This window comes from Maylandia zebra, linkage group LG8 (assembly GCF_041146795.1).
Source record: "Maylandia zebra isolate NMK-2024a linkage group LG8, Mzebra_GT3a, whole genome shotgun sequence".
Classification (NCBI taxonomy): domain Eukaryota; kingdom Metazoa; phylum Chordata; class Actinopteri; order Cichliformes; family Cichlidae; genus Maylandia; species Maylandia zebra.
In genome coordinates, this window is record NC_135174.1 from 15,024,884 (window position 1) to 15,052,881 (window position 27,998).

The following is a 27,998-nucleotide window of genomic DNA, read 5'->3' on the forward strand; positions in this document are numbered from 1 at the left end:
AGGATGAGTAGCTCTCTAATGCTTTTTTGTGTAAAAGTAACTCACAGAACAAAAAAGGTTGGAGACCCCTGCTCTGTTAATTAACAATATAAATCCGTAATGTTGTGTTGATGGTTCTGAAAGATAAACTTGTAATGTTTAGAGTCCTAAGCTTTTAATCACAAAAAGAGAGAGAATATATAACTAGTTATGGATTCAACAATATGTTGTTTTTCTACACTGGATGATTAGTTATGTATGAAAAATGAAATGAATTTTATTCACATACTACATATAATGAATGATAATGATGAAGCAAAAACTTTATCTTTTATAAATATTACACATTTTACAATTTATTGAACAACGGCATTCACATTGTTATTGGCACTTTGCACATCTACAGCAGTTAAGCAGAGGTGGAAAGAGTACTAAAATATTTTACTCAAGTAAAAGTACTATTACTTTGTTGAAATTTTACTCAAGTACAAGTGAAATTACCTGTCTAAAAATTTACTCAAGTAAAATTAAAAAGTAGCTCATTTAAAATGTACTCAGAGTAAAAGTTACATAGTTACTTTTTTGTCAGCAGGAGGACAGCCTCTTCTGAGTAGTGCAAAAAAGACAATGGGATAAATCTCAAAGTAGTTGTTTTTTAATTAAAAGAAAAACTTTACAAATTAAAGTGCAGTGGCAGTTAAAGTGCAAGTCTATACATCAAAATGGATAATGGTCACCAAACCAACCAACCAAACTGTCAAAACCATATAATTCTTTTACATGAGAATGTGTCCTAAACTGTCAAATAAGAGAACAAGTACTGAATTGAGCTGTACGGCAGCTGCTATAAAACTGTGTTTTAAGTTTTTTAAACATAGCCCTGCTCTGTTAATTTTGAGGTGCATTTCAATTCAATTCAATAAAACATTATTGATCCTGAAGGTTGACCCCGAAGGAAATTGGGTTAAGGCTGCCGACCTTTGCCAGCGCCATCTTACCCTTCTGACCATACATACATTACACAAACATCACATGGGGAAGACAGGTCAGAGAGGTATAACAATGGAAAATGCACCACATGAGGAAAGATAAGGAGAAAAAAATAACTCTCCCCAGACTGAGCTCCAACAGGGAGATCAGTTTGAGAACAGAAAAAAACACCTCTGCACATAGCACATGTTATTCTTTTGCCTGCAGTGTGAACATATGTGGGTTAAGTAAGAAAGTAGCCGCTTCTGTCTTCTGTCTAATTTAACTATTTTTTTAAAATAAATTATTATTATTAACAAACAGGAAAAATGTAAGTAAACACATTTTCTTTTGGCAATTTACCAATCCAGTAAAAAAAAAAATGTAAGTTGCGTGGACAACAACGTGCCCAATAACAGCTTATGTCTTAACTTAATGTGATTAACTTGAGCACAGCCTTTTTGCTAAAATAAATGTACAAGTTTCATTTAACGTACCTCTACATGCTTGCGCAGGTTTGATGTGGAATTTTTAAAAGCTGCTAACTCGGTCTCTCTGGGCAAACACAGCTTACACTGCATAATAAAGCTGTTGCCTTTCTTGCACTTGAAACCGAAATGGTCCCTTAAATACGGCCAGGGGTTCACATCCGTTTCTTCGAGTTCAGGGTCAGCAGAATTCAACGGGGTTTCTTTTTTCGCTGGATCCGTACCACCGATGTCAGACTCCATCTTTATCGTGACCCAACGCCAATTTGTTCTACTACCCATCATTATCTGCAGTATTTCTGAAGCGCAATGTTGGGGTTTTTTTTGTTTGTTTGTTCTTTTAATTTACTCAGTAAGAGGTGTGATTGAAAATGTAGCAAAGTACAATACTTTTTAAAAAATATACTTAAGTAAAAGTAAAATTACCGACTTGAAAAATGACTTTAAAAAGTACAAATACACAAAAAATACTACTCAATTACAGTAACGCAAGTAAATGTAATTCGTTACTTTCCACCTTTGCTTTTAAGCATATAAAATATATAAAATTTCATTCATTATACATTACAGGGTGACATGAAAAGTTTTTTGCTGTATAATAATGTCTACAAACATACAGTTTGTAAAAATATAAATACAGAGATATTTCATGGTGGGCAATTATTATTATCCTTTAAAAAAATAGTACAGTCACTCTAAAAACTTTCATACCATAATTCTTTACAGGACTGTTTCAGAATCACTCTACATCTACTCAGGTACTTCACTATATTCAACCTCAACCATTTTATTTGAGTATCCTTTTTCCACATTGTGCATTAAATTTAACTTGAAAGCAAATGACTGTATAGCAGACACTTACTACTATAAGTGTCTGCTATACAGGATAGTTTTTCACAACCCTTCATAGTGTGGCCTCTAAAAACACTGTCTTCAGGTGGTCTTCAGGTGCTTGTGTTAAATATAAGTACAGTTTAATTTGAACAATTTTATTTACTTTTTGGGTCCAGAAAAAGAGAATAAACAATTTCAGATTTACTTTTCAGATCTCTTCAGTTCATTTCATATTCCCATTGCGAAGGTCCCACATAGCAGACAGGTCTGGCCCGGATCTGGTGTCAAGCCGGCACTGCTGGCTGACCTCTGGAATGGTAAGTGGTGTCATCCAGATATGGGCCAGCCCTGGCGTAGATGGCACTGTTTATGTGATAGCATGCCACATCTGGCCCGATTGTGGTTTGGTTTATGTGGCCCAGGCTCATAGAAAACAGGTCTGGCCCAGATCCGGCATCAAGCTGGCACTTCTGACTGACTGGTGTCATGGCAGGGTATATGTCAACCAGATGTGGGCCAGGTCTGGCAATGATGGCACTATTTATGTTCCTATTTTCCTATTTTAGTTAGAAGACCCAAATGCCATGTTGCAATACTATACTGCTATGGTAGCCAACTTTATCCAAAACCTAGTGAGGGTTTACTCATGTTTACCACTGGGTGGCTGTATCTCAGGCGGTAGAGCAGGTGACTAACTGATCAGAAGGTTAGTGGTTTGATCCCTGGCTCCTCCAGTCTGCTTGTCAAGAGTTTTAATGTGTATAATGTGGTTAGGAAGCACTCAGTTTGGAGAAAGTGTGTGATTGGCTGAATGTGGCATGTCGTATAGAGCACTTTGAGTAATCTCTGATAGTAGAAAAGCACTATATAAGAATCAGTCCATTCGCTGTCCGAACAGAGTTTCGTCATGTTACTTTTGCACTATTATGTTCTGGCACATGTTGTTATTACATGGCTTGATTAAGGTACACATTAGGCTGACATCTGGGGCCAGAGCTGAAATTGTTCTGGGCCAGCACTGGCCTTGTGTTGGCCCATGTGTGGGCCACCTCTGGCAAACCAGATCTGGGCCACCAAAGGGCCGTCATTCTTTGCGGTATGTGGGCCATTTGTAAGCACACTGTGTGGGCCAGATCCGGGCCATACCAATTTTGCTATGTCAGGTCCTGCCCACCAGGTAGGAAGTTCTATTGTAAGGAAATGGGCGAGCAGGGGAGGGATTTCAGACCTTCTTTGAAGATTAGATAGAGATCTACAAATATGAACCTTTGTTTTTATCCTGGACCATCTTCCGGTTCTTCAGTATTTACCTTGCTATATTTACTCTTGAAAAATCCAGCCTAGAAGTGCAAGGAAAAACATAAAATTCAAGTAACTGTGCATAAAAATTATGTTAATGAAAAGAAAATTTAATTATTTGTCCACGTTCTCTAATAGCTTTTCTTATGAAAAAATTAATTGAAAAAGTGTGATCATCATCTCACCTTATACAGGACAACTGTGAGTAAAATCAGAAAAATCAACCCTCCCAGACATCCTCCAATGATCTCTTTGATAAAATCTGGCTCAGGGTACACTTCTACCTCTGCCTCAATCTGAAAGATGAAGTGACAGTTTGTAAATAAAATGGAAACTGTTATTATTATTATTATTATTATTATTATTATTATTATTATTATATCAAGATAACATTATATACTATATATATTACAAGTGCTCACCTTGTGAACAGGAGAATTGTAGTCAGACCCTGTTGAAAAGTAGACGTACTTGCTTTGGTCGTACTTCAGACTGACTTGGCTGGTCAAGAGGAATTTAGCAGATTGAAGTCCAATCTAAGAAAAAATCAAGAGGGATGAGCTGAATTTGAAAATGAAAATATATATATATTGGAAAATATATATATATGAGTTAGTAGTACCAAGTAAGGAAGAAGTGTGACGTGAAAAAAAAACCCTAATGTAGCACTTAACATAAACGTCCCATCAGTTACCTGCTCTATCCACTGTGAAGTGAGGTTTCCAGAGATTTCATACGTCCTCTTCTCCTGCCTTTCCATAGATGCCAGGCACTCAAACACTCTACACATGGCCACAGAGCAGTCCTGTGGATCATTTAAAGAAGACTAAATGCAACAAAAGTTGATCCATTGTAATGTTAAATCTACAATGTTTAGACTAATACTTACCACTACTTTATTTTTTTGGATCTGAAGAACAAAGTCTTTAACATGTGGTTCTTCATAACTTCCTTTCTTACAGTCTGCAATCTATAATACATTTGATTTATGGTCCCAATGTTACCACATGCATGTATTACACTGCTAAGCATGAGCCATTTTTGTAGTCAATACCTAAAACAACATACAATACTGTGTACAAGCCTTGAGCCACCATCATTTCTCTATGTTTTGCAGGGAAAATGGAAAATAGTTGCAACAATTTACTGAAAAATGCAAACATACATCGATATATAGTAAATAAGACACAGTGTGTAGACTTTGGCTTGAAAGTCAATATTGGTATGACCTCCTCCTTTAATATTCAACACAGCAAAACCTTTAGAAAGCCTAAAGAACTATTATTCAAGACCACTTACATTTATCTTTGATAGCAAAATATAAAGAAATGAAGGGTGACTTAAGACTTTTGCACACTACTGCATATATATTACCTGTAGTTTGGCTGGATGCACCCAAATGTCTTTTCCCCCAAGCTTCACTGGAACCTTGATCCACACAGTGAAATTATGAAGTGCTCTGATATCATTTGTTAGCTAAACAAGAAAAGAAAACAAGAGCTAAGCATAATAGTTGGATCTAAATCATAGAATTACCTTTACAAAATACAGATATATACACATGTCATGTTCTACCGTGATTGATTGCTGGACTGGTTTCTGCAAATCATTCTTCCCAAATGTGAAATTGTTATAGCTGGGGGAGCTAAACAGACATATTTTAAAGATTGATTAAATACCATGTATTAGAATAGTTGTCACTTTCTATTTTTTTTGTTTCCTTTTCTGTTACAAAGAGAACAACACATACCCTTTAATTGTCATAAAAATGCTGTATTTTACATCAATCAATTTCTTTTTGTAGAGTTCACTTGTAGGTGCATGCTCCTGATTTCCACTGAAAGAGAGAGGTGAACATATTTATACTGTATCTGTGGGTCTACTGCTTAAATGAAAAGTACATGTACCAGAGAAACAGTACCTGGTGGCATTTGCAGTGACAAATATCTTCCTCTCAAATTGACTATTGGTGTCAATCCCATAGCAGACAATGAAGGAAGCCTTAATGGAATGAGAGAGATGAGTGACTTCTCTTTGTCCTTAAGTTGTGCAAAAGTCAGAAAAAACAAATTGATAAAAGATTTTTTGTACAAATAAAATTAAAAAACAAACCTTAGTTTGGCTCTTGAAAATGGGCTTGTCAATAGTACAGTCTGTCCTTCCTCGTGATAAACCATCTTCACTGTCCAAGGAGTTGCACTCAATTCTTCCCTTTTATTAGGAAAAAAAGATTCTAGATGCTTTGGAAGAGCAGCAGATCAGTCATGAACTGATACAGACTTGATCCTGATGCCTTACCTGCTGACTCGTGAACTTCCTGTAGGAGAGTCCAGCTGGATACGTGAGAATAACATGGCTGTTGTAGGAGTTTTCTCCTCTGTTCTCCACTGTGACTGTGACATTCAAAAGCTCATCAATGCCCACTTTAACCTCTGAGGATCTGTGGAGTATGAAGCCAGATGAGAATAAAAGGAGAGGAAAACAAGACGACAGCTGAGCTAAAAGCACAAAATGCTAAATTTATGGTAGTTTTCAATTGAATGTTAAAATGGTAACAACTTACAGATCCTAAGGGATGTAGTATATTAACTTATTGCATTAACATGTTAGCATCTACTGATTAGCCATCCACTCACTTTCTACTGCTATCACAGCTAACATTGGGCAAGGGCCAGCAGTATACCCTGGACAGATTGCCAGTCTGACACAGGGTAGGATAATGCTTAAAACTCGGCATTAGGAGGCAATATGGTGTTTATCAAATTGTACAATATTTCAGCTTATGACCTAGTAAAATTGAAAATAAAATATATAAAATGGGTTCAAATAGAGAAAAGTTAATTTTGGGAGGTTTCTTAGTAGATAATCTCTGCCATCATGAGTAATTCTCTGATCAATTATATTTCATTATATTGCAGTCTTTTAAATAGCTATGCTTTATTGTGCACCACAACATGATGAAATAGCATAAAAACTCAACCTGACATTTGTACAGTCATCCCACTAACAGGGGAAAGACAGACTGCACTGAGTATTGGTTATTTAATCATCGTAGCAAGCAGAAAAATGATTTTACACATGGAGTCTCCAGGCAAATAGACATGCAAGAGTATTAGGGCCACATTACAAAAAATATATAGGGGAGACCGGGGATAGTTGTAACATTTTTGACATTTCTGTCTGTAAATTGAAGCTCTTTTAAGGTAGTGGATTCAAAATGTAATGCAAAGTATTTACATGTCTCGGCTATTAAATAGTGCAGCTATTTTCTCTGCAGCACAATTACCCATTGTATGGTATGGCCTCAAACACAAAGAGTGAAATGTTACAATTAACCCCATAGTCTGGGTTAGTTGTAACATATCCTGGGGTGAAATGTAACACAATGAAATAAGGGTACTAACAAAACATTAACATGTAATCTTTGTGTATTCAACACATGAATGCACTTACATCCATTTATGTAGCTACGTGTGTGTGTGACAGAATGCAGAAATCTAGCTTTTGAACATATTCCAACCCCCCAAAAAAGACAAATTATGGAATTTTCTGCAACTGAATATTTCATTAATTTTGGTTGGTCTTCCTTGAGTTTGGCCTCATTGGCTCAGTGGGCATTATAACCTACAACTGTTGCACCAATTTTGAACATAACAATGAAGCTGAAAAAATGTAGTTGTTCACCAGCATCGCAATTCCATTACTTTTTATCATGGCTTACCTTGGTGTGGTTTGCAAAGTGCTTCAGAAAGATGAGGATATCTGTTTCTTTCACCCATCCTGATTTATTTCCACTACCAGTACTTCCTACTGGTCCATCTCTGACACAGTGGTCTGCATAATGTATGTGTGGGAACACAAACAGTGGAGGAATTGTGTTGCCAATGGCATTAACCGCATATACAAAAGCGACCAGTGAACCTCTCTCTGCTGATGTCGTTGCCCCAACTTGTTTAATATGGGTTAAAGTAATGGTGTGGTAAGTTGTAACATCTGCATTATTGTTACAACTAACCCAGACTGTTGCTGTTACAACTGACCCAGACTCCTATAGCCATGAACTAGCTAACATTACAGCCAACGGCTAAAACATTAGCACTAAAGACCTACACAGAATATATCCCCACAGACATACAAATAACATAATTTAAGTTTGATGAGTTTAACTGCAAAGCAAATAATGCTATTAGAAATTGAAATAAAGTAGAAAAACTTACTTTAAGGCATACAAATTGCTTTTTTTGGTGTTAAATTGTCTGTGTTTGACAAAATGTGCTGATTTTTCACATGTGATAGCAGAACTGAGTTGGGCATGCACAGGATGAGTCACATCATTTGAAACTTAGCCCTGATTGGAGAAATTGGAAGTGTTACAACTGACCCACGTTACAACTATCCCCGGTCTCCCCTATTATTCATTATTAAAAAATTAAGTCTAAATTTCGAGAAACAGTTGAAATACTATTTGGGGAAAAAACAGTTTAAATGTGCAGGTAACAGTTGTTGCTACAGATGCTATACCCTCTACAAGATGCCTTGAGTAGATGAATTAGTGAACCATCAATATCTTTACATCTGTCCATTACCTGCCTTTTCATTTTTTACTAATCCACTCTTCCTCTTGGTTCAAGGACTTTTGGACTTCTTTGTGCCTCTTTGTTTCATCGTTTGTTTCTTGTTCTTAGTTTCCTATTCATTTAGTCTGTTTCCTTTTGTGTTCTGTTTGGCATAGTGTTGCTTCTGTATGTCCTCCCCAATTAGGTGAGTGATGTCTTCATGTTGTGTATCTGCCGGTTTCTCTAGTGATGTCTATGCATGTCTGTTTGTTTGCTCTCTCGCCCTCTTTCCTCCCTCGCTTTCTCTCTCCTCCCTACAGTAGCCATGGCAGTTTGTCTTGAAACAACAATTGTAATCTCCACATTTCGAATTTTCTCAAAATAATAAATAACATTTTTTCTTCTGTGTCCCTCATACGCCATCGTAAACAGATTTATTATTTGTGTTAGTGTTTTTCTCTTCTTTTTATTTTTGTTTCTTTATTTCTCTTTCCAGCTTTGTTGTGACTTATTAATCATAAGGAAGGAGAATTTTGACAGAGTGGCTATAAATTTTATTCAAATGTTTCAGTAGAATAGTGTTTTTATGCTTCATGTACAAGCAATTAAAAGTAGCACATTTCCAGGCACACAAGTTGTCAAATTCTGGGGGGTTTTGTGAATTTGAGTTTAATCATAAATATGTCTGAGTTAGATTTTCAGCGGATGTTTTAATACTTATATTTTTCATTTTGGATTTTTTTTTTTGGTTTTATTTTGGTGTCCAGTCTTGGTTTTATTATTCTTGGAATGCTTTTAAGTTTTGTGACATAATTGTCTTTTGGGTTTTGGCTCTAGGTATTTTGCCTCCCCAGTGTTTCCCTGAGTGTGATTTTTTTCTTCTTTCTGTATTTCCCATTCCCTTGTGTTTTGGGATTTGGTCTTTTCTTAGGAATGTGTTATAATTTTTAACTTAGCTATTAGCATTAAATTGGGCTTTTTGTTGATCGTGTCTGCTTCCTGTGTTCTACATGCTGGGTCCTTTCAAATCCATGAGCCACACGGTCGCCTGACTGTGACACAAGTAAAGCTTAACTTTAGTAACTGGGCCTCACCTGGTGAAGTTGAAATCCACCTTCAGGTTATCATTGCAATTCTTGTCAGTGCCACAGTTGATCTCAAAATTTAACTGTGGAAGAAAGCATGGTGTATTTACATTATACATTTCACTCATTATAATTTCATTTTATTGTAATTATACCTCTGTACACCACTAAAGTCAGTGTTAAATCAAACAATGTGTGACTGAAGTGCAGATATTTAGCTTTAATTCAAAGGGTTGAACAAATGTCTGCATTAATGGTTCAGAAATAACAGATCATTTTTGTACAGTTTCAGAGGCTGAAGAGTAAATGTAATACCTATGGACCTTACTATGTATTACTATGTATTCCACAGCAACAATGAATGTATTCTCTTTTATAAGTTAGGTGAGTAGTGTTAGCTGGTTATGTCACCAAGCTAAGCAACTGCATGCTTATTGCTGTGAAATGGACTAACATTAACCAAAACTTTCTGTACTGAAGATAAAATTCTTTCTAACGATATTCTTGGTCCACTTTGTGGAGATACAGAAATTCTTTTATTGCTGCCATATAATCTGCATCATTATAATTGCATTAATAACATTCTTTACAGCATTATTTCATCTAATAATATTTCTCACAGTATTGATACTGCATTACAGCTGTTTATTGAAGATGTCCATTTGAGGATCCTTCCATTATGTTAACTTTTATTACAAGTACGGTTAGAAGTATTTTATACACATTGCATATCTGTGCTTATTTTGAGTTGATGTTCGGTTCATTAAGGGTCTTAAGCTTCACTGGCGTGACTGTCCAGGTGATACATGCTGAGGGAAACTAGAACATAGAAGGATGATTGCATGCATGCTTACAATACATATAACACATATAATCTAGGAATGTGCCAGGCCTGAGGCCTTAACTCATTTGGTGTCTTAATATATTTTATTCTACTTGGTAACAGACGATCAGAGTCAATAATTAGCCTCAGAGACCCTGAGGGCTTGAAGTTTATTACCTTGTATGGAAGGTGTTATAGAAAAGAGAAGTTCTATGTCTGCTTATAGCTATTAAAGATGTACGATTAACTGTGACTAATGTCTGGAACCTATTTTAATCTGTCATTGACGCCATGGGGGGGCGTGTACCCCACTGGTTTATAAGTATCCACAAGATGTATTTTGGTCAGAAGACATATGTTGATGTTTTCTCCGGACTGTTAATAAACTCATCGTTTGATTGCACTTTTCTGGGGCCTCCATGGTTTGTGACACTGCTCTACATTGATTGATTTCGCGACAACTTGTTCCTCTGTAGGTGCAAGGACTCTAGTTAGAAAGGCTTGAATATTTTTAATTCAGTGTTTTCAGTTAGTGTTTGTCACTACTCTTTGAAGACCTGACAAATGCACAGGTTCTTCTCAATGCCAGACTTACATAAAAAGTAAAGGCAAAAGTATTAACTGTACACTTATAGTGCACATTGCTTACGGGATAATTAGTTGCTGTTGGAGCATGCGGGGAAAGACTTGGTGTGAGATTTTCCTCAGAAGGCAAACCATAAAAACTGAATTTAATCTCATTAGAAAGAGGACTGAGAGCATCTTCTGGACAGGCCTGCAAGAAGAGAGCAATGTCAGTGTTGCAGGACTACAAGACTAAAATTAAAATATTTTCTTTACTGACTTAAACATCTGTTGGTTCATTTGATAATTGTGATGTTATTAATAGAATTTACCTCAATAAAAAATGTTACATTTAAACACGTTTTCCCCAAGGTGACATTAATTGATCCAGACTGCTCTTGTTCTTTCACACTGAAGTGAGCTCGTTTTTTTGAAGGTTTGCGAGTGGTATCCAATGTTAACATATAATCAATCCTTGCTTGAGCTGGAATAGATCAGAGTTTGACTTAAATGTTACAAATGCACATGCATACATAAAGTAAACTGATGAATGGTTTAGTGATTTAGAAACAGATAAGAATAATAAACCTGCATGTAGCTCTTTCGTAGACAAGCTGCTCATGGTAAAGCAGACTGTAACGTTGTTCTCCAATGGTTTTGAGCAGTCTACATTCTGAGTAGAGATTTGGTCTGGGCTGAATGACACCTCAGACTTTACCTCTACAATGGGTCTTGATCTGGAAATGGACATAATAGGGAAAGGAGATGATGAACTAGACATGTGAATGACTATTACCTTTGTAATTACTACTAAGCTGACAGCTAATCTTCATTGTAGATGTTCTGATCAAGACTTCACAACTGTGTGCACTTTTCTTTGATTTACTCGCACTGCACATTTTATAAACCACTATGTCTACTTATTTCTATCAATATCTCTGCTACTAAAAGTTTGGGGTCAGTGAGAGATGTTAATTTTCTAAGTAAAGAACATTTTCTCTTATTATATGGCATCAACCAGATATGTTTTAAATGAAATTTAATGATTTAAGGAAGCATTCATTATAAATCTGTAATGCTTTCTAAAGAAGTATCTACAATCACCACCAAGTTTGTTACTGACACCTTGGTAGTACTTGGATGGACCCTCCTTTGCTTTAATTCTTAGTTGCATAAATTCAATAAGGTGTTGTAGACCTGTTCAACCACATCCCAAAGGTGCTATTGGACTGAGATCTGCTGACTGTGGATACCATTGTTGTTAGAGACCAGACTCATCAGAGTGTTTTTCCAATCTTCTGTTGTCCATTTTTGGTGAGTCCTATGCCCTTATGCATACCTTGGGAGTAACAAGTGGTTATGTGAGCTACTGCTGATTTTCTGTCTGTTCAATTTAGCTCGGCTAAACTCTATGTGTAGCTGCATGTGTGCATCACCCTTTTTTCTTTGCAAAAAAATGCATTTTTTCCTGTATGTTCCTGTACATTTTGAAGTAAACTGTGTTCTGCAAACAGAATTTCTAATTACATTAATGTGCCTTTTTTATAATTAGAAAATTTTACATTTACACTAAGTTTTTAGCAGTATTCTATTCATTACAATTGAACCTTCACAAAAAGTACCAGTGACAACAGTAACACATGGCTGGACTATCTTTGACTTACCTCAGCAAGACAACTTTACCCTTTGAACCCACCGCTAAGTCAAGCAGTCCATCACCACTCTGGTCAAAAGCCGACTGACTGATTGTCACTCCAAAGAACTTCAGTCCTGACTGGACCTCAGAGCCAGTAATTCTCTGTGTGAATGAACATATTTTAAATAATAAAGCTGCAGGTTGTATAGATGCACTTTTACATCACAGATAAGTTTAATAATCATTGTGAGTACTTTGATGCTGTGTACCTGTGAGTAAGTAGGACTGATTCTTTCGCCTCCTTCACTGTGGAAAATGTAGATGCTGCCTTCACCATTATTCTCCAAAGGTGCTCCAACTGCCAAATCCCTGAATCCATCTGAGTTTAGATCAGGCAGCACAGCAAGAGAAGAGCCGAACCTTCCTTTGACAGCTGCATGTCCTCTTAGTACTAATGGATCATCAAAATTACACTCCACAAACTGAAAGCAGGAGAGTGAATATTATATGATCATTAGGGAAGTTGACAAATAAAATAATTAATTTAATTGAAGTGGATAAAACTTTGATTTACCAAACCAGTTAATCTGCAAACATAAACTCTTCCCTCTCTATCAGGCTCCATGTACATTGGGGCTGATATGAAGATTAGCTCAGTGATGTCATCATTATTTATGTCCATGGTACACACCTCTGCCCCGAAATATGCACCAGTCTGATACTGTGTAAGCAAAAAAATATACATTTTTATTTGAAAAAATAATTTATATATAATTTAGATGAGATGAGATAGCCTTTATTTGTCAGTTGCAGGTCTTTTGCCCACAACCGAGATGACAGACCTTGCCGACCGTACATACAATACACAAACATCACATTGGGGAGACAGGTCAGGCTAGGTAGCGAGGAAAAAGAAACATCGAAATGTGTAACACAAAAGGATAATACAGGAATGCACAGGTATCAACACACCATAACACAATAAACACAGACAAGCAACATGGGAAAGTGTTCCAGTGTGTACATCTGATCTGGGACCGCTGCAATCTTTTGACTGCGCCTCCAGCTGACCCGATGTCCACATCAGAGGGGAGGTAAGCGTTGGAGGTGGTGTTGGATAGGGAGGGTGATGTGTCAGTGAGTGCTTATCAGTATCAGTATATGTATGTGTGTGCATGTCCATAGTTCAGCTGAGACAGTTTCCTTCGCCCTGCCAGGCTAAGTAAACAGTCTTCCAGCCAACCCAGGTGGCCTTGCATGGAATGGGAAGGAACAGACTCAACACAGTCGTTATCAGGGAGTTTTTGTTCGGCTCCAGCATTGAGCCCACAGCTGGCGCCGAAGGGGTAGCCGCATTATGATGGTAATTTTTCTTTTTACAAGGTCATTCAGATCTGTCTTGCTGTAAATTCATACCTGTGATGCCAACGGCTCAATCGTTTGGTTTTCAAAGTTGTCTCTGTTAACAGAGACCACAACTCCTCTGTGTTTATATCTTGGAGCACCAAGAACTGTCAGAGAACCACTTTGGGTTCTAGCAATTGCCATGGAGTAACCTAGAATTTGGTAATCAAAAAAGGAAAGACAACTTATTTCTCCTTTTAAATTTTTTTCATGTGCAAACTGATCCACTTGTTTGTGTAAAAGAATTACAGCAGAGCTGTGTATATACATGATCACATGTGTATGAGTTAGACTGTTAAATATTCTTACCAAGATAACTGTCAGGCTCAAAAGACACATCCTCATATGTTTTCACCTTCTGGCCTCCTGTTGTGTATTGCACGTAGCCTCCCCTCCACTGGTTTGCACCAACAATAGACATCTGAATTCCCTACAGTGTACACAGAAAATACATTTAATATACAATAATTTTTTTTATTTAAAATCTGGACTGTGTTCAATTATCTGGTTGCCTTCAAGTTACAAAAGGTGGCACATGTGAATCTCTCTTTCTCATCAGACTAGACTGTCTGATGAGTTTCATGTAGTTTTAATTACCTCAGGTGCATAAACTGTACTAAATCCCTCTTGAGACATTTCCATTTTCAGTGACTCTCCACTGCTTTCTGTGACAGAAAAATAAACAAGACAAAATTTTAATTATTCTTAAAGTAAAGAATTCAAATGACTTTTTGTTGTTTATTATAAATGTGCTGAGTATTTATTGCTCTTTTCATAAAGCAACAAGCTGTTTAACTTAAAATGAGACAAAATTTGTAACATGCAATAAAAAGAATACAATGTGACAGGAATTTTAACAAAGCTTTAATGTTGAATGTATATTTGTACCTTCAATGGGAAAAATTTTGTCCTGTAGATTCTGTCTTATTTCTTCAAGTGCGCTGAATTCCTTCACTTCAAACACATGTTTTTCTGAGGGAGATGATGCAATGCTGTGCAGTTCTTGTTTTGCCTCAGGTTTATCAAATGCATCCCCGACCTGGAGATTGGAAAAACTATGATTAAGTTTTCATACTATTCAAGATCATTTGCTGACTTTGGTAAAATACAGTCCTTAAATCTCACCTGATTTAAAATGAAATCTACACACAGATATTATACTCTCTAACACTGAAAAGAACTCAAATCAACAATAACAGTTATTTCTTGTTGACTGAATGGCAGAACTAATTCACAGCATGTCTGACAAGTGACAGCATCATCAATCAATACGAAACTCAATATTCTACAAGTTTAAATAACTGAAGTGCTTACCCCAATAACAAATCGAGCAATTGATTTATTTTTTGCTTGCTCTACTGCACCTTCCAGGTTCTCACGGTCATTAGATGCTCCATCAGTAATTACAATCAAGACCTTCTTCACATTTGGTCTGGAGCCTTGCTGTGGGCTGAAAACTTTTTCCCTATCAAATAAAAAATAATAATAAAATGAAATTTCAACACAAAGTATTTTTAAAAGTGCACCTTGTGGTCATACATATTTCAGTGTCATTCATATTTTTCATAATTTTTCCAAAATACAGATATTTTTGTACTTTGCAGATGCAGCATTAGATCTGCATGTATTTCAAATTGGCCTTGGTTTGTGCCATCTTGTCCACAACATAATACTGAACATGCACAGTAGTTACTGTGGTCAGATTCACTGAAAAATGCAATGCTTCAGTAATATCTTTGCATCACTTACACAACTTCTTTGATGGCCTTAGCCGTGAAAGTCTGTCCCATGTGTTGCTGAATTCTATTGATTTTATCTTCCATTTCAGTTAAGTTAAATTTTTGAAAGTTAAAATGAATCTGTGGTGCACTGGAGAACTGGGAAACAGAAAACTGAAAGAAAGAAAAAATATGTGAAACATGTGTTAGATTATATTTTATGGTGTTAAATGCAAACAAAGATGTAATCTATGTCATGATTTGCTGTTATTTAAGTAGCAGAGGGACAACAGTGTCTCACCTGTGTGTCACTTGAGAGAAATGATACAATTAGATCTCTCACAAACTTCTTCATTGTTCGAAAATCAGGACCAGATACGCTGCCTGAACCATCCAACAGAAAGGCAAGGTCGGCTTGTGTTTCACAGTCTGTCAAAGAAATGGATTCAAAATTAGATTTAGTTTTATGGGGTGATTTTTATATTTTTTCACTCATATAAAAAGCAAAGCAAAAGAATTTTGCACCTCAGTAAAGGCATTATGAATAACACAAAGACAATCTATGTAGTATGCATTTGCTAGTTAATCACTAAAGTACGTATGTTTGTCTATTTAGTGGCATAGCTCAGTCGCTGTTGTCTATGTTAGTTTAACAAGAGAGACAAGAAGATTAAGGGATTAAATGAGTTTGGTCCAAAAATGCTTATCAGGGTTTTACAAAAGTTAATGTATAGGATCTCCAACCACAATTATTCTTAGTCTTATTGTTTACATTTATTTTTATTTCTTTAAGAAAATACAGAAAAGCTTAAATTATTTGAAATCCCAGAAGGTTGATTGTGCTCATGTGGATGCAGTGTTTACAGTGGGTTTCATCACTCATCCAAGTGTCTTTCTCAGTCTCAGGTGAGTACAGGATTTTCCAACCTTCTAAACATCCAGATGAACAGAATCGACTCTGTCACTTAGAAGCAAGACAAAACATCTCAGTTTCTTACACAAACGTCTTGTGAGTTAAAAATGTTTGTATAACATGACTCAAAACAATTAGTACAGACTACTAGACCTGTTCAATCAAGAAATAACTTACAGTAAGTAGAACCTGCATGACAAACTGAAGCATGCTAAAGATCTCAAAAAGCATCATGCCACGATCTAGAGAAACTCAAGAAGAGATGTGAAATATATCTTTGACATTTGTAAGTCATTTCTACGTTTTCTGGACTCAAGCAAACCATGGAACAGGTGAACCTTCTCAGGAGTGGCCAGCCTACCAAAATTACTCCAAGAGCACATCGGCAATTCATCAAGAAGGTCACAGCCATACCCAGACCAGCATCTAAAGAACTGCAGGCCTCACTTGTCCCAGTTAAGGTCAGAGTTCACGATTCAACAATAGAAAAGAGACTGGGTAAAAATGGCATACAAATAGAGAGTTTGAGGAGAAAAATCACCAAAAAAGCACAAAGACTCGTCTCACATTTGCCAAAAAATATCTTGGAGATTCTGGGGAAATATTCTGTAGACTGAAACAAAACCTGAACTTTTTTAATTGTTTGAGTCCAGTTAAATCTGGAGAAAAACCAACACAGCATTTCATTAAAAAAGCATCACACCAACAATCAAACATGGTGATTGCAGTGTGTCTAGGGCTGATTTTGCTGCTTCCTAATGATTTGGCGTAATTGATGGATCTATGAATTATGTTCTCGACCAGAAAATCCAAAATGATCATGTCACAAGCTCAAGCACATTTGGGTCATGCAACAGGAGAATGATCTAAAACAACCAGCAAGTTGAACTCAAGTTGAGAGAATAAAGGTTTTGAAGTTGCCTAGTCAAAGTCTGGACCTAACGCAGATTAACATGACATTAAAAAGGGCATTCACAGTCTAAAACCCACCGGCGGGCTGAATTAAAACACTTCTCAAAAAAAAAAAGTGTGCTGTGGAGGTATAGTAAAGACAAAACAGAAGCTCTAACTTTCCACTCCGATTTTATTCATCACAACACATTAACTGAACACGTCGCGCCACACAACTCGACAAAACCTGTCCTCCCTACTTGGGTGTGAGTGGAGCCCTCTAGTGGGCCACCACAGGGCCAAAATTTCTCCACAGCCACGTGACACACTCATTGACATTTTTTCCTTAATAAATGGAATCATCATTTAAAATCTTTTTTTTCTCAAAAACATTATTCATTGTAGGTACATTTTCACAAACTCTGTTTACTATTACCGTCAAGAGAAGATGGTATCGGTGGTCCAAATGAATTAGAACTGTCAATCTGAAAGCACACACCGTTGTACATGGTGATACTTTTGCAGTGCTTTGGGATGGATGGACAACACACCTAAAAACAGACAAAGACAAGTTCTGATTAGGCTGATTATTTCCTGTCCCTGTTTCCTTTATTCCATATAAAAATCAATCAGATCTGAAAAAAATAAATTCCCACATAAATCTTCAGTATCAGCTAATGTTTTTGTTTTTTTAAAAGAATTTCTGATTCTGCTCTCTTTCAGGAACATGCGTGTGAATATGTGACGGGTTAAACCTGTGGGAACTCTGGAGGTGTGGTACTCAATCCAGGCTACAGAGCTCACTCAAAATACAAACCTCACTTCTATTCCTTTGTCATCTTTCTACATTCAGAGAGACCTGCTTTTCCTCTTTATCTACACCACACTGAACATTATCTGTACCAGTAAATCGTAGAAGGTCTGGGTCTTATGTAGCACTTGTCTTATACAACCTCACTCATTCACACCCACTCAAACAAATGATTTTTTTCTATCCTTTTCCCATGTAAGTGCTTTCTATCTGACATTTACATGCATGTATACTCTGACAGATGCATCAGAGTGCAGCTTGGGGTTAGTATCTTGCCCAAGTATATGTGGCATGCATTCTGGTGCAGATGGGACCACAGTCACCCAGTAACATTAAGCTAATATGTAAGATGTGTTGTTGTTTTTTTAAAATTAGCTGATTCTGTGGAGAACCACTGGGAGGTTCAGTGATTTTTCACAATGCAATTTTTAACACAAGACATTTTACATACATAAGACAGTTGAGTTGGATCATCAGTGATTTTAAAAAGTACTTAACATAAGGTCTGGAGCTAGCAACTCACCACAGTGTTTTCTCCAGAGGGATCACTTGCCATTGACATACCAAGGGACACATTAGCTGTCAAATCTGGGGCTGTATTTAAAGAATGCAATATTTGTTAAAACACAAAAAACTCCTTGATATTGGAAGAAACAGTGAAGCCGAAGACTACAAAGCACCTCAATTAATACACTTCCCTTTTTACATGATCAATTTACACGGCACATTTACAACAGAAAGGAATGCAACACAGAATTCACTTTCACTATAACTTCATTTCATAGCTGTAAAAATTTAAAAAGTAAGTTGATCTCAGTTTTGAAGGCTCAATACAAAGATATCAAACCAGGTTTCTGTGCCAGGGTCTGAGCAGAATTTTTGCAAAGGTAAAATAGTTGCTGTTGAGGTTTTAAGACATTTACAAATTAATGGTTACCTACCTTCTAGTTTTATATCTTGACATTTTGGAGGAGAAGTGGTGCAGCTATATATTCCCCCATTCTCGTGTTCAAGTGGGGCACTGACGATCAAACTGTGGAGATAAATCCAGACCACAATGTAAGTCTAGAGAGCAAACTGTGGTTAAATACACTACATATCTTTTCTGTTAAGAAATATTGCATGTTTGTTCATTTATTACTAACCTATTATGATGTTTGCTAGAAGAAAATTAGTAATAAATAGCAATATTCTTAAAAAGCAAATAGTCCAATTGCAAGCATAGATTTAACAAACATGTATGTGTGTGTACGTGTGATACACTAACATACACACACTTTATCAATGTGTCTTGTAAATGGCCTGTATTTATATAGCGCTTTACTAGTCCCTAAGGACCCCAAAGCGCTTTACATATCCAGTCATCCACCCATTCACGCACACATTCACACACTGGTGATGGCAAGCTACATTGTAGCCACAGCCACCCTGGGGCGCACTGACAGAGGCGAGGCTGCCGGACACTGGCGCCACCGGGCCCTCTGACCACCACCAGTAGGCAACGGGTGAAGTGTCTTGCCCAAGGACACAACGACCGAGACTGTCCAAGCCGGGGCTCGAACCGGCAACCTTCCGATTACAAGGCGAACTCCCAACTCTTGAGCCACGATCGCCCTTGTGACTTACTCTGATTTTCTTTGAATCACCTTGTACCCAAAACCAGGAGCAGAGCTACTCAGGGTCTTCCAAGCCCCAGGATCAATATTGAAAGAAAGTGCAGGATTTAACACTGAGAATTAAAGAAGCAAAAAAAAAACCATTTGTTTTACTATAAACAACTTTAATCTATTACTTATATAGTAATAGAGGTACTCTAATGTGATTATAGCACCTCTGTTGAATACCACATACAGAAAATTGTATAGAGTCTGTGTTTCTCTTTATTTTTGTTGGAGTGTAGCAGTTTGAACTGAGGTCTGCCTCAGTGGGTGATCTTTTATTACAACTAGAGAGCAGATAAGCTCGATATTTTTAAATTCTAAGAACTCAGAGCAATTATTGTCTTGTAAAACACACCCAAGACTTCAATTTGGAGTCAATTTTATGTCTTAAATTCCATATATACAGTCAAAAGTTTGGACACATCTTATTTAATAGTTTTTCTTTATTTTTAGTACTTTCAACATTGTAAAGACATACTAAAGACATCAAATATATAAATGATATATTGAATTATATAGCAAAGAAAAAAATATAAATAACTCTAAATATGTATTATATTTTACATTCCTGAAAGCAGCCACCCTTTGCTTTGCTGACAGCGCTGCAAACCCTTGGCCTTCCCTTAATGAGCTTCATAATGTGGTCAGCTGAAATGGTTTTCACTTCACAGCTGTGCCTTGTCAGGTTTCATTTGGGTAAATTCTTGCCTGCTTGATGAGATTGGGACCATCAGTCAGTGTGTTGTGCAGGAGTCAGGTTGATACACAGCTGACAGTCGTATTTGACAACTGCTAGAATTTATATTATGGCAACAACCAATCAGCTAAGTAAAGAGAATTGACAGTCCATCATTACTTCAAGAACTGAAGACAGTTGGACTGCTGAGTCTTGTCCTGTGGAGGTGGTCACAAGCGCATGGCACAACATAGAAGAGCCACCTCCACAGGACAAGACTCAGCAGTCCATCTGCATCTTAAGGATAAAGGTCACTCTTTCGAGGATGCCAATGTTCACATTTTGGACAGAGAGGACAGATGGTTTGAAAGAGGAGTGAAAGAAGCCATCTATGTCCACTGTGAGCGACCATCTTTGAACAGAGGCGGTGGTTTACGACACCAACTCTCTGCCATCTATAATCCAGTTTTGAGTTCCCTCCCCAGACGCCTTAACGCCCACTCACATCCTGGGCCATCTGACCTCAGGAATTCACATGATAAGGTGGGGCCAGGTTTCACAATGAGCTCACCCGAAACCCTGGCTGATTGGGACCCACACCCAGTTTCACACCTTGGCTCAGGCGATTAGAGGATCATCAGGGGGTCCTTTTGTCCCTCTGTGGGGGGTTACTCCCACTAGGTTTATATCTGGGACTCTCCACCATTTGACGTTAGAACTGAAGAAGCTTCTCGGATGAGAGGTGAAACGTCTTCAAGCAACTTAAAGAAGTCCAGACGCTTTTCTTTGCAAGCTCCTTTGACTACAATGACATGGATGACTGAGAACCTTCACAGACATGTTCAGAGGAGTGTGAGAATCAGGCCTTTATGGTCAAATATCTGCTAAGAAACCACGACTAAGGAAAAGAAACAAGGAGAAGAGATTTTTTGAGCCAAGAAAGACTAGGATTGGACATTGGACCAGTGGAAAGCTGTGCTTTGGTCTGATGAGTCCAAATTTGAGAACTTTGGTTCCACCTGCTGAGTCTTTGGTGAGTGTAAACGGATGGTCTCTACATGCATGGCTTCCACTGTGAAACAGGGGGTGTGATGGTATGGGAGAGGCTTTGCTGGTGACACTGTTGGGGATTCATTCAAAATTTAAGGCACACTAAACCAGCATGGCTACCAAAGCATTCTGTAGCGACATGCCATCCTATTCAGTTTGCATTTAGTTGGACCATCATTTGTTTGTAAACAGGACAATGACCCCAAACACACCTCCAGCTTTGTAAGGGCTATTTGACCAAGAAAGAGATTGATGGAGTGCCGCGCCAGATGGCCTGTCCTCCACAGTCACCTGACCTAAACCCAGTTGAGATGGTTTGGAATGAGATGGACCGCAGAGTGAAGGCAAAAGGGCCAACAAGTGTGCAGCATCTCTGGGAACTCCTCCAAGAATGTTGGAAAACCATTTCAGGTGACGACCTCATGAAGCTCATCAAGAGAATGCCAAGAGTGTGCAAAGCAGTAATCAAAGTAAAGGGTGGCGATTTTTGAAGAATCTAAACTATAAAACATGTTTTTGATTCCATATGTGCTCATTTATAATTTTGATGCCTTCAATGAGAATCTAATGTAAATAGTGATGAATATAAAGAAGAAACATTAAATGGTTTCATAACCCCCTGAAAAGTAAATTTATTAAAACATTTTATTACAATGCCATGTCCTCAAGTTTTTTTCTTGTCAACACAGTGTTAGTTAAATTATTCATCACAGGATCAAAAAGTACAATGTGACACTGGAAACAGGCCTCAAATATGTGATGATTGCATTAGCATAGAATTATTTGTGATTTAGCATTTACATATTTATTATGGATTAATAATCAAGAATTAAATTTTGCAAAATTATTTATGAAAGGGTTTTTTCACTCAGTGCATGCTAGAGGTGAAATGCAATAAAAATATTGTACTCATTAAGCTATTTTTACTCTCTGAAACTAACTGGGCTGATCACACGTCTCAGTAAGTTTGATTCACAGAGAAAAAAAAAGGAAATGAGCACAACAGACATACTGCTCCATAATATTTTACTTAAAATGAAGGCATAACTAGACAATGAAAGATAAAAGGCACAAACTGCCTTACCTGACAAGAATATTGTAGCACTAATTAGCCAGTTCATTGTGTTACTCCCATGGAAAATCATTTTAACTGTGATATTTGGTTTTATTTTTAATTTTCACTGCTGAGCAATGTGCCACTTCTGCTGAAAGCATGTAAGAAGGAGCCAAAAAGCAGAAATAATCAGGTGACTGATCAAAGCCGAGGCATCTTTAGAGGAACTCGATGAAGGAGGAGTTTCAATAGCGGCAGCGCTGTGTTATATAAGAGAGATTGTGGTGGTGGGTGGCCAACTAATTTAGTTTAAGCTCTAATTTTCTTAAACAATAGTATAACAGTAAAGTTTATTGACATGTGGACAACCAGATGAAATTATTTTAAATATAATTAAAATGTTAACATTTAAATAAAACCATCTGCCTCATTAGCAGGTCTAAGATAAATTTTTTGCTGAAAATTTGAGGTCAGTCCGATCAAATTCTTTTTGTTTATCACATTAAATTGTAAATAAGAAAAGGGAATGTTGAGCATCTAACATTATGACTATTACTTTCCCTGTAGTTGACTAGCAAGTTGAATTTGCTTCTTCAGATTTCTACTTAACACATCTATTCCTGTTGCATTGTTCAGCCCGCAAGCCCTCCTGTCAGGAAGTTGGCCTCTTTTACGGTAAGTGTGTGCCACTAAAAAAGTGTAGCGTGCACTACAAAACCCAAAGTCTGAAACTGTGAGAACATCCGAGTTGCAAAATTTTATGTCTTTTCATGTCTGTTTTGTGCTTTCCCATGAGCTGAGTGAGAGACACAGAAACAGATGCAAAGTGCAATGTGCCCCGAAAATATGAACCTGCAACCTTTCCCTAGCTTGGCGGTTGACCTCTTCCTGCAGAGCACAGACGATCAAGAAAGGTCGAGAAAAGGTCAGGATCAGTGTGCTGTGTTGCTGCGTCTGGTTTGGATTTCTAAGGGCAGGTTGGCAATGTTGCAACATGCTCAACCCTCTCTCACTCTCACTCTGTTTCTGTGTGTCTGTGTGCACGCAGACACACACATTTAGTGCATTCTACATATACCCCCTGTTAGATTTGTATTGTTGATTGTCATTTATGCTTAGAAATATTTACTTATATATGCTTAGAGTTTTGTAATTAGTTGTAGATTGGTAGAGGTTTTGATCCTACTGGGGTCAAGCGAAGGAACGGCGTTTGTCTGGTTCTCTCCCGTGCACGAGTACCATGAAGAAGTTTGCCTACTTGCGTCTTGCTTGCAGTGTAATTATATTGTCTTCAACGTTCCAGCAGATGGGTTCAAGCTACAAACCTATCACCCCCAAATTTATCTTCCTTCACATACTATTTCAAATGACCTCCAGATATTAGATGTTCTTCTTTGGTGAGGCAGCATGTTTTACAATAACTGCAGCTAAATAAAATGTTTAATATAAGACAGAATGTAAAGGATGTGCTTGGAAGATGCATAATTTCGTTTAAGGAGAGTGTAAGAAACACTTACATAGTAGGCCATTCTTCCCTGCACATTTCTGGATAATATCGTCTACTCAACCCCTTCTATGTGGACTTCACCTAAACCCTAACTGCCTGTTATTCCATCGCATTTTGTGCCGTTCACTGAAACACTCTTTGCCCTTTGAGTGGCTGCTTGCTAGCACGTTACTCCAGCCCCAGTCCTGCTGAATGTCACAAGCCATCTCTGGTTGCATCCTGTTCTTTTTATAGTTGGGCAGCTGAAATGTGAGGGGTCACAATGGGAGGATAAATACAAGGGCCAGCAGGCTTGCAGGGGTGTCGCAGACGAAGGCCGGATCTTCTCCCTTCTTCTCTCTTCTCTCAGCTCTCCTCGCAACCTCAAAGGTAAAAGATTGAATTCATGCCCATGAAGAAAACAGCATTTGAAGTGGATTTGTTGGTTAGCTATTGAATGTTATGTTATAAAGCCTTGGCATAATGAGAGGCTTATGACCTGTATACCAGAGATAAAATAAAAACAGTGTTATGCATCTTCTTGTAGCTTTCACAACTGTGTGGTTAACATGACTCGAACTATATCAGTGTAACCCGCAGGTTCATGTCTGTTGGTTAAATGCAAGTGTGCGTCTTTTTTTTTTTTGTTACTTCAACGTCAATGAACCAGATGCTAGACAGATGAAAATATCTCATCACTTTCTATAGTATAACAACATTAAATAATGATTGTGATGAACTGTGAGAACGATTCTCCCTTGATATTAAACAAAGCTGATCATTTTTGGTAAACTTCAGTCACCTACCTTTATCTGATGCAAAGTTTCCATTGAATCGTTGGTCAGTGGTGACTCAATAGTCTGACTAATTTCTTGCTTTACTAGATAAATTCATCTAGACTGCCTTCTGCAATGTGGCATGCCTCATCAACAGCCGGGTGGAACGCTGCACATTTTCTTTTATGCAGCCCATTCATGCTACATGAGCTACAGTGCACTCACTGCCTCATGCAAGCAGTATACTGGGTACACTGGGTATATTTAGTCTAACGTATTGATAGTGGCAACAGGGTGACAGTTGGAGGAGGTATGCGATAGAGGCCAGTCAAGAGGAATGGTGAGGGAAGGGGGGCTGTGGAGGGGAATGGAAAGGTCAGGGATAAGAGGCTAGAAAATGGAATAGGTCACGGACGTGCACACGATTTTTTAAGGGTGGTCAGATGCATGGAGGGTGGGGCATGTGATGGTGGTGGAGGGGGATTTGTGGTAGTTCTCTGACACTGGATCCTCTGTGAGGTTACATATTGTGCCTGGGGAATAGTGTGAAACCAGCGCACAAGCTGCTGCAGCAGTTAAAGCTTAAACAGCTGCTGTCGCATGTAGGACACAAGCTGGTCTGGGTTATTTTAGCAAAAGATAGTCTGACAGGAAAACATAAAACCATGAGCCAGACGTTTTTGTTTTTTTTTACCACTTCCTTCACACAATCAACCCGATGTTCTGTGCTCCTTTCATCTAGCAGTTTCCCACACATATACCCTGAAACTGTTACACTCAAAAGCAGATATGCAGTGCAGTATAACCTTTCGCCTTGGCGCACTGTAAAAATGTATAACCCCTGTGTCATGTTCATTATTAATTTCTCAAATTTTTGTCTTCCCTCTATTTATATCAAGAGTCAGGATGCCTCACGCATACCCTTTCCTCACTCCTGAGCAAAAGAAGGAGCTCAATGATATTGCTCTGAAGATTGTGGCTCCAGGCAAAGGAATCCTTGCTGCAGATGAGTCAACTGGTAAGAAAATGAACCTATATACTAACAATCAGTTCTTTGGGACAGTCAACTCAACAGTTGCCAAAAACTATGGCTTAAAGGATTGCAGTTAGGCTACAGTTGAAACTGGTTTCACTGTGTGTGTTTTCTCAGACCTGAACTGAAACATTTCTGCAAACGTGCAGACAGACTGTGGCTTCCAACACCTAATAATATACTATGTTTTTATAGTCAATCTGATTTTATCTGTTTCTATAACCTCCAGGCAGTGTGGCCAAGCGCTTCCAGAGCATCAATGCTGAGAACACTGAGGAGAACAGGAGGCTGTACCGCCAGCTCCTCTTCACTGCTGACGACCGCATCAATCCCTGTATTGGTGGCGTTATCCTCTTCCACGAGACCATGTACCAGAAGACCGATGATGGCAAGCCTTTCCCTCAATACCTCAAAGAAAGAGGCATGGTGGTGGGTATCAAGGTCGACAAAGGTGTTGTCCCCCTGGCAGGAACCAATGGCGAGACAACCACCCAGGGTGAGCACAGAAAAGATCCAGACATCATCCGTATTACATAATTATCTTTTAATATCTTTATCTAACGTATTGTGTATGTTTGTCCTTCCTAACAGGTCTCGATGGGCTTTATGAGCGTTGCGCCCAGTACAAGAAGGATGGTGCTGACTTCGCCAAGTGGCGTTGTGTTCTGAAGATCACCCCCACCACGCCCTCAAGACTGGCTATCATAGAGAATGCCAATGTCCTGGCTCGCTATGCCAGCATCTGCCAGATGGTAAGACACAACAGACAGATAACCCAGTTTAACTGAATTTTACAAGATCTATTATTGGGTCTATTTAAAAAAAAAAACATTAAAATATTTTTGCTGTTTTTGCTTGTGCATTTGATATGATCATGCCACACGCATACTTCCTGCATGGGTAAAAACACACAATGAGGAAACCTCATAATGTGCCAACAAGCTCAAAAAACTTTTCTCCAAATTAATGCTATGTCATAGTATTATCAAGGCAGCATAACATTAAATTTTTAAAGTCTTCACTTTTGGATTTCAGGTCTTGTCTTCTTAATATGAGCTCCTATTTTACCCTGTCTTTGTGTCCTTGCCTTTCCTAGCACGGTATTGTCCCCATTGTTGAGCCTGAGATTCTTCCTGATGGTGACCATGACCTGAAGCGTTGTCAGTACATCACTGAGAAGGTCCTGGCTGCCGTCTACAAGGCCCTGTCCGACCACCACGTCTACCTGGAGGGTACCCTGCTCAAACCCAACATGGTTACCGCTGGACACTCTTGCTCACACAAGTACACCAACCAGGAGATTGCCATGGCAACTGTTACTGCCCTGCGCCGCACCGTTCCCCCTGCAGTTCCTGGTAAGAAAGTACATCACACGCTTGCTGATATGCACACTTTTACACTTTTTTAGACATAATCTTTTATGACTAATCTGCATTAGATCTGCAATCTGGGTTGCTAAACTCTACCTGCTTTGCAGGTATTACCTTCCTGTCTGGTGGTCAGAGTGAGGAGGAGGCCTCTGTCAACCTGAACGCCATGAACCTGTGCCCCCTGCACAAGCCCTGGGCACTCACCTTCTCATATGGCCGTGCACTGCAGGCCTCTGCCCTGAAAGCCTGGGGTGGGAAGAAGGAGAACGGAAAGGCATGCCAAGAAGAGTTTGTAAAGAGAGCTCTGGTATGTCTGAATATGAACTGTGTAACTAAAATATAAAGCTATATGAAAGAGTTGTATTATTATTATTAACATCAAACTCATGCTCTAGAGTCCTCTTGTGCATTAAATAATATCATATTTTCTATCTTACAGGCTAACAGCCAGGCCAGTGTGGGCAAATATGTTTCCTCTGGAGCCAGCGCTGCTGGTGGAGAGTCACTGTTTGTGGCTAATCATGCTTATTAAGCATAACCACCGTTTTTCCACCCCTACCACTCCATTATTACATCATCACGGAAAAGGACACGTCCCTTAAGGCACCACCTATGAAATTCACACTCTACTATTAAACGCTACAACAGAAACAGCAGCACTTTTACATCTCAGTAGGAAGCAAAAGAGAAAGAAAGAAAAAAGCTTTGAGTGGTTGCTGCAGCTAGAAGACTAAAACACGTTCTTCCTCCATTCCCTTAGCTTTTATTTTTAAACACCTTTTTTCAGGTGAAGATTCCCACACTGTTTTTACACAACTTGTACTATTTTCCTTGGTCTGCTTCCAGTAAGTTCAGTATATGATTTATACTGTTACCATGGAATAAAGTATTTACCGTAGCGTGATGCTTTCCTTCCTTTTTC

The 27,998-nt window shown here is 38.2% G+C and overlaps 2 protein-coding genes across 3 annotated transcripts; one reads left to right on the plus strand and one right to left on the minus strand.

The window, feature by feature from the left end:
- Positions 1-351: 351 nt before the first annotated feature.
- Positions 352-24,276, minus strand: LOC101466436 (integrin alpha-M). Of its 2 annotated transcripts, XM_012915848.4 has the most exons (30): positions 22,442-24,276; positions 19,597-19,699; positions 18,912-19,003; positions 18,494-18,564; positions 17,596-17,710; positions 15,657-15,784; positions 15,387-15,529; positions 14,952-15,102; positions 14,526-14,676; positions 14,235-14,302; positions 13,947-14,067; positions 13,650-13,789; positions 12,808-12,954; positions 12,503-12,715; positions 12,262-12,395; positions 11,186-11,334; positions 10,930-11,081; positions 10,683-10,808; positions 9,220-9,293; positions 5,868-6,009; positions 5,682-5,780; positions 5,491-5,570; positions 5,320-5,406; positions 5,145-5,214; positions 4,944-5,045; positions 4,459-4,539; positions 4,264-4,374; positions 3,992-4,105; positions 3,755-3,865; positions 352-3,610 (listed from the first exon to the last, which is right to left on the minus strand). In XM_012915848.4, exons 1-30 carry the CDS (start codon positions 22,500-22,502, stop codon positions 3,545-3,547), a joined length of 3,402 nt encoding a protein of 1,133 aa, XP_012771302.3. In that variant the 5' UTR covers positions 22,503-24,276; the 3' UTR covers positions 352-3,544. The 2 variants fall into 2 exon arrangements, with proteins under 2 accessions (XP_012771302.3, XP_076743583.1); XM_076887468.1 differs by lacking the exon at positions 19,597-19,699 and having other exon boundaries at positions 23,929-24,276.
- On the plus strand, positions 24,142-27,975 carry aldoab (aldolase a, fructose-bisphosphate, b). Its single transcript, XM_024803457.2, has 7 exons — positions 24,142-24,287; positions 25,573-25,691; positions 25,936-26,202; positions 26,298-26,458; positions 26,803-27,061; positions 27,184-27,383; positions 27,516-27,975. Exons 2-7 carry the CDS (start codon positions 25,580-25,582, stop codon positions 27,606-27,608), a joined length of 1,092 nt encoding a protein of 363 aa, XP_024659225.1. The 5' UTR covers positions 24,142-24,287; positions 25,573-25,579; the 3' UTR covers positions 27,609-27,975.
- Positions 27,976-27,998: the final 23 nt, after the last annotated feature.

Bases quoted from the DNA above. Each gene is read 5' to 3' on its own strand.
- LOC101466436 (XM_012915848.4), bottom strand. From the start codon at position 22,502: ATGATTTTCCATGGGAGTAACACAATGAACTGGCTAATTAGTGCTACA. The intron at 19,004-19,596 runs GTAAGTCACAAG...TTATCTCCACAG, and splicing joins GTGATTCAAAGAAAATCAGA to TTTGATCGTCAGTGCCCCAC. The intron at 13,790-13,946 runs GTAAGAATATTT...ACCAAATTCTAG, and splicing joins TGAGCCTGACAGTTATCTTG to GTTACTCCATGGCAATTGCT.
- aldoab (XM_024803457.2), top strand. From the start codon at position 25,580: ATGCCTCACGCATACCCTTTCCTCACTCCTGAGCAAAAGAAGGAGCTC. The intron at 26,203-26,297 runs GTGAGCACAGAA...CCTTCCTAACAG, and splicing joins TGGCGAGACAACCACCCAGG to GTCTCGATGGGCTTTATGAG. The intron at 26,459-26,802 runs GTAAGACACAAC...TGCCTTTCCTAG, and splicing joins ATGCCAGCATCTGCCAGATG to CACGGTATTGTCCCCATTGT.